The sequence below is a fragment of the Rhinatrema bivittatum genome, chromosome 5 (assembly GCF_901001135.1).
Source record: "Rhinatrema bivittatum chromosome 5, aRhiBiv1.1, whole genome shotgun sequence".
In the NCBI taxonomy this organism is placed as follows: domain Eukaryota; kingdom Metazoa; phylum Chordata; class Amphibia; order Gymnophiona; family Rhinatrematidae; genus Rhinatrema; species Rhinatrema bivittatum.
The window spans coordinates 203,882,603-203,898,125 of record NC_042619.1 but is presented as its reverse complement, the minus strand read 5'-3'; the positions used below and the strand labels follow the sequence as shown (position 1 = coordinate 203,898,125).

The window sequence follows — 15,523 nt, the reverse complement described above, 5'->3', positions numbered from 1 at the left end:
TGTCATCCCTAAGTGCCCCTTTAACTCCTTGATCATCTAATAGTCCAACTGAATCCCTCACAGGTTTTCTATTTTGAAAGCATCTGAAAAAGCTTTTATTATAAATTTTTGCTTTCACAGCAAGTTTATTTTAAACTTCTCTTTTTGCTTTCCTTATGAATGCTTTGCATTTAATTTGCTAGTGCTTATGCTGTTTCCTTTTTCTTCATGTGGATTCTTTTTCCATTTCCTGAAAGATGTTCTTTTTTTTTTTTTAATTTAGATTTTATATTCCACTTTTTGCATTTTCTCAGCACTTCAAAGTGGATTACATTCAGATACTGTAGGTATTTCTCTATCCCAGAGGACTTACAATCTAAGGCCTGGATTTATCAAAATGCAGTAAATACCCAGGTAGAGAGTCCATCAAGCTAGGTTGAGAGAACATTGCACAAATTTCATCTTTGGGTGAATTTCCTCACTCCAAAGGTCATCAAATCTTCAGAAGAGAGCACTGTTCTGTTCGTATATCTCACTTTGAATGTCAAAGTGGCCCCTAACCCCTACACTAATACCTAAACCTCACCTCGAGTTACTAGGTGGGCCTCCCATAGAGATTAGGGATGTGCAGCAGGGACAGATTCATCCCATTCGGTATTTGTATTCGTCAGGACCCAAATCCGTTGCATCCATTCTTGGGGGACCCCAATCCATTCATTAGTTACAGATGTATTCGTTCCCCCAAAAAAACCCCATCCCAACCATTTAAATTTAATTAACTACAACCCCCCACTTTCCTGACCCCCCCAAGACTTGCCAAAAGTCCCTGATGGTCCAGCAGGGGTCCTGGAGCAATCTACTGCACTCGGGCCGTCGGCTGCCTGTATTCAAAATGGCGCCGATAGCCTTTGCCCTTACTATGTCATAGGGGCTACCGGTGCCATTGGTCGGCCTCTGTCACATGGTAGGAGCAATGGACGGCCGGCGCCATCTTGTGTCCATCTTGGGGGACTTTACACAAATGAAAAGCTTTGCTCTCATTTGCTGTGCTTTCACATGTGTTAAAGGCATTTTTTGCATGGAAAAACGCCATATAGCACTTTGATAAATGACCCCCTAAGTTTGTACCTGAGGCAATAGAGGGTAAAGTGACTCACCCAAGGTCACAATTTGCTATTATAGTCTCTCTCACCTCACCTTTTAACCATGCTGGTAGTTGTTTAGCCTTCTTTCCAACTTTTTTAATGCGTGGAATGCATCTGGCCTGGCCTTCCAAAACCAGGTCCAATCCTAATGTAAACTCCTAAAGGTGAATTTTAAAAGCCCGAGCAGGATTAAAAGCTGCCTAGATATGCATGTATCTTCTGCAGCACACACATCTCCAAATTAAAAAAAAAAAAAAGCAGGGTGTGGACATTTCAGGGCATGAACCAGAGATGTGTGCATAAATACTTAGGAGCTTGGGTGCATGCCCAGATCTCCTGCTGTATAAGTTTACTTCTGTTATGAAGGAAGCGTAAGTTATCAAATAAAGAAAAATAGGAAGGTCTGTGGGGTTTTAAGGGTCTGGCTAACTGGGGGAAGTGAAGGCTATTAAACTAAGGGGGTTCGGAGGACCTACCCCATAACTGGGCAATGGTGTTGGCGCGTACCACTTTTAAAATCCCCCGACATATGCATAGAAGCGGGATTTGCGTGGATTTGTGTGCACATACGCACGCCCACTTAAAATTTGGTGCATGTGTATGAGCGGCCAGACTTTTTAAATAACATGCAGTAGGATAGAGTATGTTATTTAAGTCAAGATATCCTACCAACTGTGTTTGCACTATTTTTTCAGTGATCTTAGCAATAAATGGCAAATTTGAAATGGGCCTATAATTATTTAGAATGTTTAAATCAGAACATTTATTTTTAACAATAGGTCTGACTATGGCACATTTTAGCAGCAAGGGCACCTTTCCTTTGGACAAAGATACGTTAACAATAGTAGAGATAGGGGCAGAAACTAATTGAGCTACATTCTTTAATACCTTTATAGGTAATGCGTCGCAAGGGTCGGTCGCAGGATTCATTTTCTTTAGAATAGACTCAACTTCTAATGAGGATGCGGTCTCAAAGATTGACTATGAGGGACTATCGTTTGGCAGAAATATAATCTTTTGGTCCGGAAAGGAGGGAAGATTTGTAACCAGATTTTGAATTTTCTCTTTCAAGGTACCTTTATTTCCCTTGCACTTGGGAATGGAAACATTTTTCTGAATAAGTTCATGACCATTGAGGTGGCTTCAAAAGAGACTTTGAAATCTTTAAGGGGCCAATGCAATACCGAGCGCTGCAGCTAGCGCACAGACTTAACACGCAATTGGACATGCGTTTTGGACATGCGTCCATAACCCCCGATGCAAAACAGGGATTAGTGCATCCAACCGCCGCATAGCTAATAGTGCTCATCACATGTAAATTCCATATAGATGAGGCTATTAGCTAATATCCATGATGCAAAAAATTTCCCATGTGTCCAATGCACCCATGGGAACACGGCAAAGGTATGCTACACTCATAGGATCATTGCTTTCTGTGATTTTTCCTATTCTGGGTGCCCAATATAAATGCACAAGATACACGGACCAGGCCTTGTATCTTGTGCATTCTAGGGGTATCCCTTGAAGTGGCCACATCCTGCCTTCTCCTGCTAGCCGTAGCTATAATAGTCACCTGCTGTAGCTTTCAGTGATTGGCTTATGACCTTAAGATGGAGGCCCAGGAACATAGATGCTGTCACTCAGTCAGCAAAAGAGGCCGATCTTTTACTATTTCTAGGGGGCATTCCATGAAGTTAGCAAGTAGCACATTTAAGACTAATCGGAGAAAATTCTTTTTCACTCAATGCACAATAAAGCTCTGGAATTTGTTGCCAGAGGAGGTGGTTAGTGCAGTTAGTGAGCTGGGTTCAAAAAAGGTTTGGATAAGTTCTTGGAGGAGAAGTCAATTAATGGCTATTAATCAATTATACTTAGGGAATAGCCACTGCTATTAATTGCATCAGTAGCATGGGTTCTTCTTAGTGTTTGGATAATTGCCAGGTTCTTGTGGCCTGGTTTTGGCCTCTGTTGGAAACAGGATGCTAGGCTTGATGGACCCTTGGTCTGACCCAGCATGGCAATTTCTTATGTTCTTATATTCTTTCAGCCGCTGTAATGAGAAGGGAAAATCAGCGATGGGCAGGCTGGGGCGGTGATTCTGCAGGGGGTGGGGAGAGGAAGAGGACTTCTGCAAGAAAACCACATATTCTGCTCACGGCCATGTGTGCACACTTCCAACTTGTCCTAATTCAATCACCTTGCTGTGCGTTTCCAGTGCCACATGGCCCGTATGAGGGGTGACCTAAGGGGATTTCCTTCCTATGGACCTTAATTTTGAAAGAAAAATCTTAGGGAGAGAACAAAAAACTATTCGTGAGGATGGGCTTTTTAACTGATTAATCTATTTCTGAAAATCAATTTTAAAGCTCACAAAACTCTTATATGGTAAAAATATTTCAGTTGATCTTTTACAGCATCTCTAAAATAAAATCTGGATAATTATAGCATTCTTTTAATGTCTACAGACAATATATATTTGCCATCAGAAAGGCAGTTTCCAGAATTGTTGAGATACTGAATTTTAGAAACCTGACCTACTTAAACGAACAGCTTCTCCAAATTTATTGACGTGTTCCCACTCGGAGGTCCTAGTCGTAAAAAAAATATGTCATTATCATAAAAGAAATTGTAACACTAGCAGCATTTTACTAACTTTTTATGGAGTAGAGCTGACCAATCACAAATAGCATCTTTCAATTTCTTAAGTTCAATGCATGTTTTCCCCACAGAAGGTAGGTATGTATTTAGTTATGTAATGCTACTTTGCAAGTTTAATTTGTTCTCTGTAAACCGATTTGATTTGCATACAATGTAAGAAGATCGGTATATAAAAAACCAAAAATAAAAAAATAATAAAAAATAGATACTTGCTGGAAATGTTTCAAATGGTCAATGTGGCTGATTGACTCAGCTTTTTGTGGTGTGATATCCGCTGGCCATAACTAGTTTAATCCAGTGTTCCCTGGTCTGAAGAGCAGCAATACACAATATAACACTACCTGACAATTCTGATAATCTGTGACACTTACATTGCCGTGCACATCCCTTCATTTGCAGAGACTATAGTGCTATCCTTAACTAGCCTCATTAAAATACATCCCTATGTATGCCAGATCCCATGCTGGTGCTGCAACAAATAATGGGGTTTTCATTTTAAAGGAAAAAGGAATTTGAATCTAATTCATCATGCTCAAAACTGTGGGAGCTGAGTGATTTTTAGGAAACAGCATAAAAAACGATGTAAAAATTACTAACAATATCCCTTGTTAATGAAGTGGCATATCCATGTAGCTGCCACTGGAGGTCACCATTACAATTCTTAAGTGCAGACAGCCGCTTCTCAGCATCTTGCTCTGAAGAGGATTACTGCCTCTCAACACAGATCTTATGCAGAAGAAGAGGGTTCGGGATAAAGAGCTACACATTTGGTTCCTTTGCTTTTTAAAGAAATAAAATGAATCCCATGACCATGTTATTCCCCAAACTGGTGATTATTTGAGTCCTTGCTTTTGCTTGCGACATGAATCTAAATTCCCATTTCTTTCACTGAGAAACTTTTTACAGTTTGGACACGGGAAATGTCCCATCAGTTGACGTTCTATTGTAGATCACCTGTGTGTCTGCTTCTTTCCCCCTCACTGCTCTATAAATAGGGTATGGATAAAGATGGTGAAACCCACACAAATCTCTGTCTTCATGAGCTTAATGTTTGCAGGAGGCAGAAACTTTTAATGTGCTAAGAATGCCAGTCGGGAATAATAATTAGAAATGATGAAATACCTCATAAGTGTGTTAATGAGGGCTTTAGCCGTGCAATTACAGGCCCAACACATGACATGTATTGATGCAGATGGTTCGTGTGCATGTGTGGGATGACGAAGAGCCCCCGCACAGTCCCCGAGCTCTCTAAACTACAGCTGTGCGTCCCCTTTCTCAGAGAGTGCTATCTCAGCATTTTCATTGCAGGGCTTGAAGGTGTTAGGGAAAAATGCTGTGCCATTGATTAGGAGACTCTTAAGATTGTCAGCTCATGCCAAGCCGATGAAATCCATAAAGGCATTTTTACATAGCAAACGAAAGTGCAGGAAAGCAGTTCTGGGGGGTTAAATATAGGATCTTGGGTAGGAAACTAAACTCCAGAACCTCCAGCGTAGCCTTTCTCAGAAATGCTCGCTGTTCCACATTCTGGAACAAAGAGGCAGATCGAGCTCTGGATTCTCGATGCATGGGTGAGACAATAATTCAGGGAGGACTGATTTAGGCTCATTAGGCACTGGGGACGGGATGATCTCCACCTTAACCATGATGGAAGCAAGCTGCTGATGCTAAAAAAAAAAAAAAGAAAAGAAAAAAAAAGCAGACAAGGCAACTTTAAAACTAGATCATGGGGGAAGGCCAGCGGTAGCTCAGAAGCACATTGCTTGGAGAAGGGTAACCACAAGGGACAGGACACCATTAAAAAAGGGAAATTATGTTGTCCTGACAGTGAGGATCTAGAAAAAAATAATTCCAAATTGCCTGAATTAACCTCTCTTGAGTGGGCTGAGAAAAAAAGTATATTTTAGGTGCCTGAATGCAAATGTCAGAAGTCTAAACAGTAAGATGGGAGAGTTAGCATGTGTGGCACTAGATTAAGATTTAGACATAATAGGCATCTCAGAGATCTGGTGGAAAACAGACAACCAATGAGAGTGGTATGGTGGCTGGTTCTCTACTTTTAGGGAAGGGGCTCTGCCCTGGCCAGTACCCTCCAGGTTTGGAAGGGATTTTCTGGGAGAGTGGAAGAGAAAAGCTGTTTTGTTGGTTTTCTGAGAGTCTTGATTTTTGGGATCCAGTCCTGCTTAAGGACGACTGTCACTCCTACCTCGGGAGGTCAGGGACGTGCTGCAATTCCCTCTGCCCAGCTAAGTGGATAGCAGTGAGCTCATAGAGAAGAAGAGAGAAGTATTATTGCAGAGACTTTTGTTCCAGTTGTTTTGGGAGGAATTCTTTTGCCACCAGTCCCTGCCCATTGAGAAGGAGGGGAGAGAGTTGGATTTTGAATACTTTTTTGGGACTTTCTACCACCAGAGGTCCAATGATTTCTGTTGGAGAAAGAGATAAGGAGATCCCATATTGATTAGGAACCCAGTCTGTATCACCAAAGCGTGTTGGGTCTTTTCCTAGTGCTTGCATCCTAAATGACACTGACTCAGCTAACTGAACCGAGAAAGAAGCACTTTAGAACTATGGATTTTTGTGAGAAGAAAACTGAAAATTTTTTTTTATTGTGAATTGGACTTGAAATATTTTTTTACAGTAAACTCATTTTGGAACACCTCTCACGAGTGTCCTGTATATCTTTTGGTGCTAGATACAGAGAATGAGTGTGAGAAGAATTCAGCAGAGAGTACACCCATTGGAGAGAAAGTGAGACGAGAGAGACTTGGCTTTTCCCCTGCATACCTTGGGCCTTGGAGGTTAAACCTTTCCCCCATTAGGAAACTCCACACCTGGGAACCCTCCATGAAACTAACAGGTAGAAGCTAAGAAGATAGGAAATGCCAAAGCTGGGTCAGACCTATGGTCCATCGAGTTCGGCATCCTGTTTCCAACAGTGGCTAGTCCAAGTTGCCTGGAAGTACCAGGCAAATCCCAATATTGAAGTCTGTTTCTGTTATGAGTGCAGCCTCGGCTGCTGTTACGAACTGAGGGCATGGTCGTTTCTGAAGCGGGTGTTGTGAGCCCTTGGGCCATGGCATGACTCAGGGAGGAGCCCCAAGACACACCGCGGGAGGTGAGCTGGTGCGAGCACGGGTAATGAAGAGCAGGACAAGGCTGAAGCGAAGACAAGGAGACAAGGTCTGACTCTCTACCGGAACTGCACGCCCCAGGATGACCAACAACGCAATGTTGATCGATGAACAGTCCTCTGACCATTCCAAGCCCTTTCGGACCTGCCGCTGGGTACAGCAAGAGGTGGCAGGCCATGCAGAGGATGAGGGCAGACTGAGTCCTTAGAAAACAGAAGACTTTGGACGAAGACTCAGGGGAGGACAATGTAGACGAAGGCAAGGATCAAGGCACTGTAGACAAAGGCAAGGATCAAAGCGCTGGGTCGAGACTGTGATGCAGCATGCCCTACACAGTCCACCCAGGGGACTGGTCGCGGACCACGCTGGGCTTGAAGCAGACTCCAGGAGGGAAGGTGGAAGCTGATACCGGAACATGACGAAGATATTGAAGAGGCCTGCACCGAGGCGTGCCCTACACAGTCCACCTGTGGGACTGGTTGTGGACCACGCTGGTACGGAGCAGGTTCGAACAGAGTCTTGACATGGACGGATGCGAGTTGCAATAGGCTCCGAAGAGTGGGACAAGACTCAAGCACAGGATTCACGATTCTCAAGGATTAAAAACTTAGGATTGAAGCAGAAGTCTTCCGGAGGGTTGCACTGTGGCGATGAAGATGACCTTTGTACTGTGAGGCGCCCTACACAGCCCACCTGTGGGACTGGTCACAGACCACGACAACGGTACGCCAGGAAAGTGGACATCAAGGAACCAAGGCATGGAGGCAGAGGCGAAGACAAAGGTATCAGGAAGGACATCGGACATCAGGAGGTATGAATGAAGAACATCAGGAACATGAAGACATCTGAAGACATGGACGAAAGACATCAGGAACTTGAAGATGACTGGAGACCTGGAAGAAGAACATCAGGAACATGAAGATGACTGAAGACCTGGACGAAGAATATCAGGAACATGAAGATGAAGCCGTCAAAGCAAGAGAAGACCACGGAGGACCTGGTCCGGAGAGAAGACACAGCCAACTGTGGAACCCGATCCGAAGGCCAGGAATGTCTGAAGAGAGGCCCTTAAATAGGGCTGAAGCAAGAAATTGTCATCAGGTGGAGTCCCGGGCATATCCGGCCGCGGGCCCTTTAAATATAGTGAAGAGGCACGCGCTGGCGCCTAAAGCAGGAAGAGATAGGAAGCAGCACCACGGACAGTGGCACCCAGTTGCACGGAAGGGAAACAGAGCAGGGAGGAGCAGGCAGGCTACAGGATGGCCTCCTTCCGTCTGATGAGGACCCCAGCAATGGCGGCGCGGCTCCATGCTGCGGAGAGAAGCTGGCTGGTGCGGCCTCCCGCGGGTCTCGGCGGTCACCCGACCGCATAGGTGGAGTCGGCATGGCGATTCAGGCTGCGGAGGAGCTGTAGACACAGCGGATCCCTGTCGCGGAAGGCAGCGGCGGTCAGAAGAGGTGAGAGGCCTGCTCGTGGGGAGTAGCTCCGCGGGCAGGAATCGTAACAGTTTCATGGTGCTGTCCCAAGAATGAAGAGGTGAAGAAACCAAAGACTATTCGGCTAATAATTATTTATGGATCTGTCCTCCAGAAACGTTTCCAAACCTTTTTTAAATGGTCATACTGCTATCCTTCTGTACATTATCTGGCAGCAAGATCCAAAGCTTATTTGTGTGTTGAATGAAAAATCATGTCCTTAAATTTATTTTAAATCTGTTAGTTTCAGGGAGTGTTCCCTAGTCATAGCCTAAGCCTCTTTGCTTCTCAATTCAGGATCTGCAAGCAGAGAGAGGTAGTTACAGCGAGGAGGAAAAAACAGCAATGCTCTCACTTTCACCAGTGTTCTTCAACATGGAATTTTGGTTGAAACTTTTTTCATGTTTGAACATAGGGACACATCAAATATTTCCTGTGTGCAATGATCAGGGCACTTTGTAACAATAAACAATTCAACACGGTAAAGGAATTGCAACAGATGAGTTTTTACTGAGGCAAACAGATAAGAAAAGCAATCTTCACATTAGTATAAATACGCATGAATTAACACAGCTCTTTCCTCAAAATGTGATATAGAGCACTCTGCTAGCATTGGATTTTTTGAACTTGCAATCCTCTGATGTCATTGAGGTCAGTTCCTTGGCTTTGTAGGTGAAAAACAGTTCAATTTGGTTTTGTGTATGTGCATAAGTTTTGCAAATGCAGTCCTACTGTCTCCCTTTGGAATTGCTTGTTATAGGGGATTTTGAGGAAAGGCAGGTGCTCAGCCTTCTAGCTTGCTTGCTTCTTAGAAAACTCCAGGATACCTTTTTCTCAAACAAAAAATAATATTAAGATCCTTCCACAGGCTGTAATTCAGAACTCAATTAGCTCTGGAAATAGCTTCCACTGCAGTCTTCTGCTTGTCTGATGTAGCAACTAACTGACAGGCAAACAAGAGACCCCTAGTGATGACTGAAAGACAGCAGCCAGGGTTGAAACCTTGACGATTGGCGCTACTGATCACAAGTTTCAAACTTATGCTAATTCAACCCCTTTTTGTATATGCAAGAGTTGTGGAAGTCTTACAAGGTGCTCACTTTTATTAGTCTGTCAAAGTGGGAATTCACAGTAAGGGATACACTGGTATTATTTGATAGTATAACCATTCCATATTAACCTATTCCATACACTCATAATTTTATAAAGCTCTATTATATCCCTCCTCAGTCATCTCTTCTCCAAGCTGAAGAGCCCTAACCTATTTAGCCTTTCCCCATAGGGGGTCTGTTCCATCCCTGTAATTATTTTTGTTGCCCTTCTGTGTACTTTTTCTAGTTCTACTATATCATTTTTGAGATGCAGCGACTAGAACTGCACACAGTACTCAAGGTGTTAGTGCTAGCAGCCTGGATCCACACCCTGATTAAGATGAATCCCATCCCATCGGATCCCCCTTCCCCAAAATGTTCTCCAATTCCTAACAAAGTACACGAGTGGATATCAGAACTCTCACAAGTAAGTAGATAAACAGGAAAAGGTGTGTGAGACTAATAACTGAAATAAAGTATATCAGTCCATAAGGAGGGTGCTGTTCATATTTTAATATATATCCATCAGGTATTTGATTGAATTAACATATCACAAAGTATGATGCAAAATGATAAATTCACCACTGTGCTCAATGGGAAGTCCATCTTTCAAACACAGAAATATTTTGGAATACTGTGTTCCCCTGCACGACCATGTTTCACCTGCCGGCTTCTTCGGGAAGGACTCGGCTAGGGATATTTATATAGCTTACATGCTTCACAGTGATGGCTGCACTAGATAGGCTGTGCAAACATAACAGCAGCTGAAGGGCTCAATACTTAACATCGTGACACTAGCAGGCAGATAATCATACATATGGCACTGTGTGCATAAGAGTGGGTAGCTCCAATATTACTGTTGCACTTCTGTCTGCATCTTTTATTATTAAAAAATTATTTCTTTTATTTATTTGACTTTTTCATTTACTGTGTACCCAGAGATTTATAACTGACCCCCTATTTTCTTTTTAATCTGAGTGAAAGCTTATTTTGGATTTTTGTCCAAAGCACTAGATGGTTCCTATTATTTAAATGTTCTCCCTGCCCTCTGCTAGGTCAATAGGCTATAAATGTAGATTTGAGACAGGGCTGGGTGGGAGTTGGAGTATGTGGGAAGGAAATACAAACAAGGAACCAGCTCCGTCGCACACTATCAATAACCAAATAATATTGCTGTGATGTGGACCCTTAGGCCGAGGGGTAGTTGGTGCAACTCGCAGGGAAGAGCTTAGCAGATCCTCATCGTCGGCAGGTGGACTGGCAGTAGCAGAGGCCCAACTGGCATTTCGCCAATACCAGTCCACGTTCCCCTTAGGTTGAGCCCTCAGGTGCCGGGGCTGGCTGGTCTTAGCTGCAGGCCTCTGTGGTGGTAAAGATCTGTGGCGATTAAGTCATTGCAGGCCAGCACAGAGAAGGAAGCAGAGTCAGGACAAGCAGCAATCAACAAGGTCAGGTTCAAGCTGGGGTTGGAGGCGGGCAGCGTTCTCAAGGTGTTGAGGTTCAGGCCAGTGGTCTGGGCAGGAGGAGTTCAGTCAGAAGCAGAAGCAGGGAGTGGTCAGGGGCAAGCAGAGGTCAAGCAGTGTCGAGGTCCAATCCAAGGTCAAGCCAGAAATCCAATCCAAGTCGATGCCACAAATCCGGACGGAGGTCAATGCCTGAAATCCAATCCGAAGAGACGAGGAACGAAGAGAGGAAGGAGGACAAGGGACCACAGGATCAAGATGAAAAGCTGAAGAAAGACAAAGAAAAGACTGACCATGAAGACAAGAACACAGGAGACAAAGCAGACTGCCAAGGAACCAGGAACAGGAGCACAGGGATGACACACAGCAGAAACCAGGAAGCAGGAACCAAGAACGCAGAGGCAAAGCACTTCTCCAGGAGTGGGTCAACCTATTGCCGAGGTGTTGGCTGCCTGAAGAGGTTGCCTTAAATACTGAAAGAGTCTGATGTCATCAAAAGGCAGGTATTTCCCACCGTGGGCCCTTTAAATGCCAGCAAGTCGGGCATGCGCATGCCTAAGGAATTCTTCCAGTGTGACTGGAGCGGCATTGGCCTAGTTGTGCTGCACTGGACGAGCGCGCCCTCGCTGGGGAGGCTGGTCGAAGCGTCGATGAGCTGTGCGCCATGATTGAGGCTGGAAGAAAGAGCAGTGGTCTGCAAGTTGGGCCTGCGGACCATCGCTTGCAACAGTGTGCTTTTAAAACTTGATCGCACTATCAAATTGCACATACTCACACTCCCCTTAAGTTAGACAGACCCCAGTTTTTATCCAGTGCAAAGTTTACTTTTACCAGCAACTCCCTCACTCCCACATATTGGAGAAAATATGTGGGAGTTGAGGCAATACTCGCTCAAACCACTTTAAAACCTAGATGCATAGCAGGGTTTTAAAGTGGTTTGAGCAAGCAATGCCTGACATTAGTGTACATGAGCTATAGATGAATATAAGTTCTTGCTTTGGTATCTCATCATGCTGCAATGCTCTTTACATGGCTTCTATATCATTCTATATTCTTAACAAAATCAAAGGCCAAGAACACTTTTACCTGGGCGGGCCAAGATCATAGGAGTTAGAGTTTTGTAATTTAAAAGCAGTCTCAGAGAGGGGGGGGGTCTTTAAGTGGGAGTTGAATACAGACAGAAATAGAGAAGTTGCAGCAACTTAGGAAGGCCCACAGAGTTGCAAACCAGAAAGCACAAAGCCTGGAGTTAGCACACAAAGACCCAGTTCAGTTTAAATGTTAGATCTTTGCATTAGCCTTGGTATGGCTCAAACATGAAGTTGATCATTTGGGGGGGGGGGGTAATTTTTGTATCAGTCCGTATAAATTATGCAGCAGATATGTTCCTAAGTTACACCGATTTTCAAAGGGAAGCTACATGCTTACATTCTCTGTGAAAATGATCCCACCAAAACTACCTGCACACCATTACACTGCTAAATTGTGCACAGAAATTGTACCTGCATGTTTCTGAAAATGCGTAAGTCTGCCTATAAATGCAAACCCCTACCCATCCCCATCCCCGGGAAGGCTCAGTCCTGGCAAACTAATGAGTGAACATGACCTGCATGCAGAGGTTTCTGTGTACCTACATATATGGCAGGCAATTTCTGCACAAGAAAACACAGTTTTTACCCTCCTAAGTCCCTTTGAAAATTACCGTCTTGGCGTGGTAGATTTCTGGCACCCTACAAAGCCACAATACGACTCGACACTACCGGCCTGATTCATCAAGGTCTTTTCCCTTAGAGAAAAAAGTAGGGGTGTGCATTCGTATTGAACATAAATGTAAAACACTACTTATTTTTTTTTTTTAACTTAAAAAAGAGATAAGACATAAACGATCGGATTTCCAACTTATTCAACATAGCTATGTTGAATAAGTTGGAAATCGCGATTGTTGATCCAAAATAAAAATTTAAACCCCTCACCTTCCTTAATCCCCCCCCAAAGACTTACCACAACTCCCTGGTGATCCAGCGAGGAGTGAGGACGCCATTTCTGAAAGCCTTTCCGAGGAGCAAGTGACATCGGCGCCACGTGATTCCCCGCGGGTTCACGCCGGAACGCTCGTTCGGCCCAAAAGGAACTTTTGGCCAGCTTGGGGGGGTCAGGAGGCCTCCCCCAAGCTGGCCAAAAGTTCCTTTTGGGCCGAACGAGGGTGCCGGAGGGAACTCGCGGGGAATCACGTGACGCCGCGTCACGCCGACGTCACGTGATTCCCCGCGGGGTCGCTTCCGGGATCCTCGTTTGGCCCAAAAGGAACTTTTGGCCAGCTTGGGGGGGCCTCCTAACACCCCCAAGCTGGCCAAAAGTTCCTTTTGGGCCGAACGAGGATCCCGGAAGCGACCCTGCGGGGAATCACGTGAATTCGGCGCCACGTCGCAGTGACGCGGCGTCACTTGATTCCCCGCGAGTTCCCTCCGGCACCCTCGTTCGGCCCAAAAGGAACTTTTGGCCAGCTTGGGGGGGGGCCTCCTGACCCCCCCAAGCTGGCCAAAAGTTCCTTTTGGGCTGAACGAGCGTTCCGGCACGAACCCGCGGGGAATCACGTGACGCCGCGTCACTCCGACGTGACGTCGACGTCACGTGCTCCTAGCAAAGTTGGTCAGAAATGGCGTCCTGACCCCGCTGGACCACCAGGGAGTTGTGGTAAGTCTTGGGGGGGGGGGGGGGATTAAGGAGGGTGAGGGGTTTAAATTTTTATTTGCACATATGGACATATACTCAACTCATTGAATTCTGTTTATGTCCATATTGACCGCAAATGGGACCCCCTTTGGACATATGGACATATGAACTTAAACTTTTGCTCTGCACATCCCTAGAAAAAAGTACTCTTTCAGTACTTTTTCCCCACAGCCTTTGCACCTAGATGAATTATTAAAAAAAAAAATCACAGATGAATGGAGTAGGTATAGAATCATAGGAAGAGAGAAATGATAAGACTTCAGGAGGTCACAGTCCATCCCTTGGCCCTTAGGCATCGTTTGCTCTATCTTTGTCATTAATGACTTTCTTTCTCATAGCTTGTGTCAAGGTTTGCATAGCCTCACACTTAGAAAGTCCTTCCTGATGTCTAACCTAAATCTCATTACTTCTTCTCCTTTACCCAGCGGGGATGAAGAATGATCCCTATCCTCCCTGGAATCCCCCTTTAGGCTAAATAAACCCGACTCCTTCAACCTTTCCGTACAGGAATGAGGGAAACCTCAGGATGCACTTGAACCTGTCGAATTTCAGTCTAATTTTGGATTTTCCTCAGATTTATTGGAGAAACTTAGAGAAATTATCTTAGGGAACCTAGGAATAATTAGAGCAGATTCATTGCAGATTCACCGCGGGTGCATCCATTCACAGGTTGCCACATGGAATTTGCCTCAGTGCCACTCTTTGGACAGAGCGAACTGGGGGTGTTGACCAGGATACTGTGAGATGGAGGGCTCTGTTTGAAATAAACACTGAAATTTTCACCCCCCAAAAATTACCAGTGGCACCACATACAGCAATAGTGCCTGTGTTTGTATGACTTGTGGTACTCTTATAGTCAGTAACTAGCCACATTGTGTAGTTTTGTGCTCATGCTCACATTCTATGGTGTAGGGGGAAATGCTTCGACATCGTGAGGATCAGCTGGGGGCGGGGGGTGGGGGTGGGGGAGGTGTTGGGCACCATCGATGATTTTCACCCAAGGTGCCCTGATCTGCCTGCTGTGGATCCCTCAAATCAGATGAATCTGCTCAAATTCCACTACAGATTCATTAATTTGAAGGTTTCCAATGAACTTTTTTTTAAAACAAAAGTCTGCTGAACTAGTTTGAGAAACGTTCAAGCTTCTTGCAAGTTCATCAGATAAGTTTGCAAACCTTTTCTCTTAAAATTTGCAGTCTTGAGCAATAGTGCCCAGGCCTGTAATCATTTTTACTGCCTTCCTCTGCACTTTCTTCAGTTTCTCCTCATTGTTTATGAAGCTTGGGGATCGGCTGCTGCAGAAAGACCAATGCAAAAGGGATTCAGATGAGATTAATGCTATTGCTTTAAAACTTAGACACTGCAGTATAGATAGCCTTTTAGAAAACACACCGTGTAGGTAACTCTCTCATCCAAGTACATTTCAGCTCCTTGTTCAACAGCACCCAGAACTTTATGGAAAATATGATTGAAAGATGACAAGACTGTCAATCTATTGCTGCTTTACACAAGCGTTTTGTAGTTTGAGTTATTCTCCATAAATTTCCTGAAAGCTGTTTTTCTCCACGTTGAAAAATTTGCTTTACAGGATATGGGAGTTTATTTGATTATTAAATGGTAGAGCTGTACATTTTCTTAGCCTCCTGCTTCTCCCTGCTTGACCTTCTTTATCCATGTGAAAAGCCATTAAAACAATGCAATAAGCATTTCTTCTGAATTGCCCAGAGTCTTTGTGTCAGAGGATGTATAGAAGAGTATTCAGCTGAGATAGGAACTTTTCCATGGTCACCACAGGAAGAATAATAGATTAAGCACTTTCACTGTCTCATGCACCACAGGAAGTT

The 15,523-nt window shown here is 44.4% G+C and overlaps 1 protein-coding gene across 1 annotated transcript in view; it reads right to left on the bottom strand.

The window, feature by feature from the left end:
- Nucleotides 1-5,284: 5,284 nt before the first annotated feature.
- The window catches only part of LOC115092412 (putative nuclease HARBI1), a 71,008-nt gene continuing 60,769 nt past the window's right edge, over nt 5,285-15,523 (bottom strand). Inside the window, exon 2 of the mRNA XM_029603244.1 lies at nt 5,285-5,449. Within this exon, the coding sequence (XP_029459104.1) occupies nt 5,285-5,449 (165 nt within the window). The remainder of the gene's footprint in view (nt 5,450-15,523) is intronic.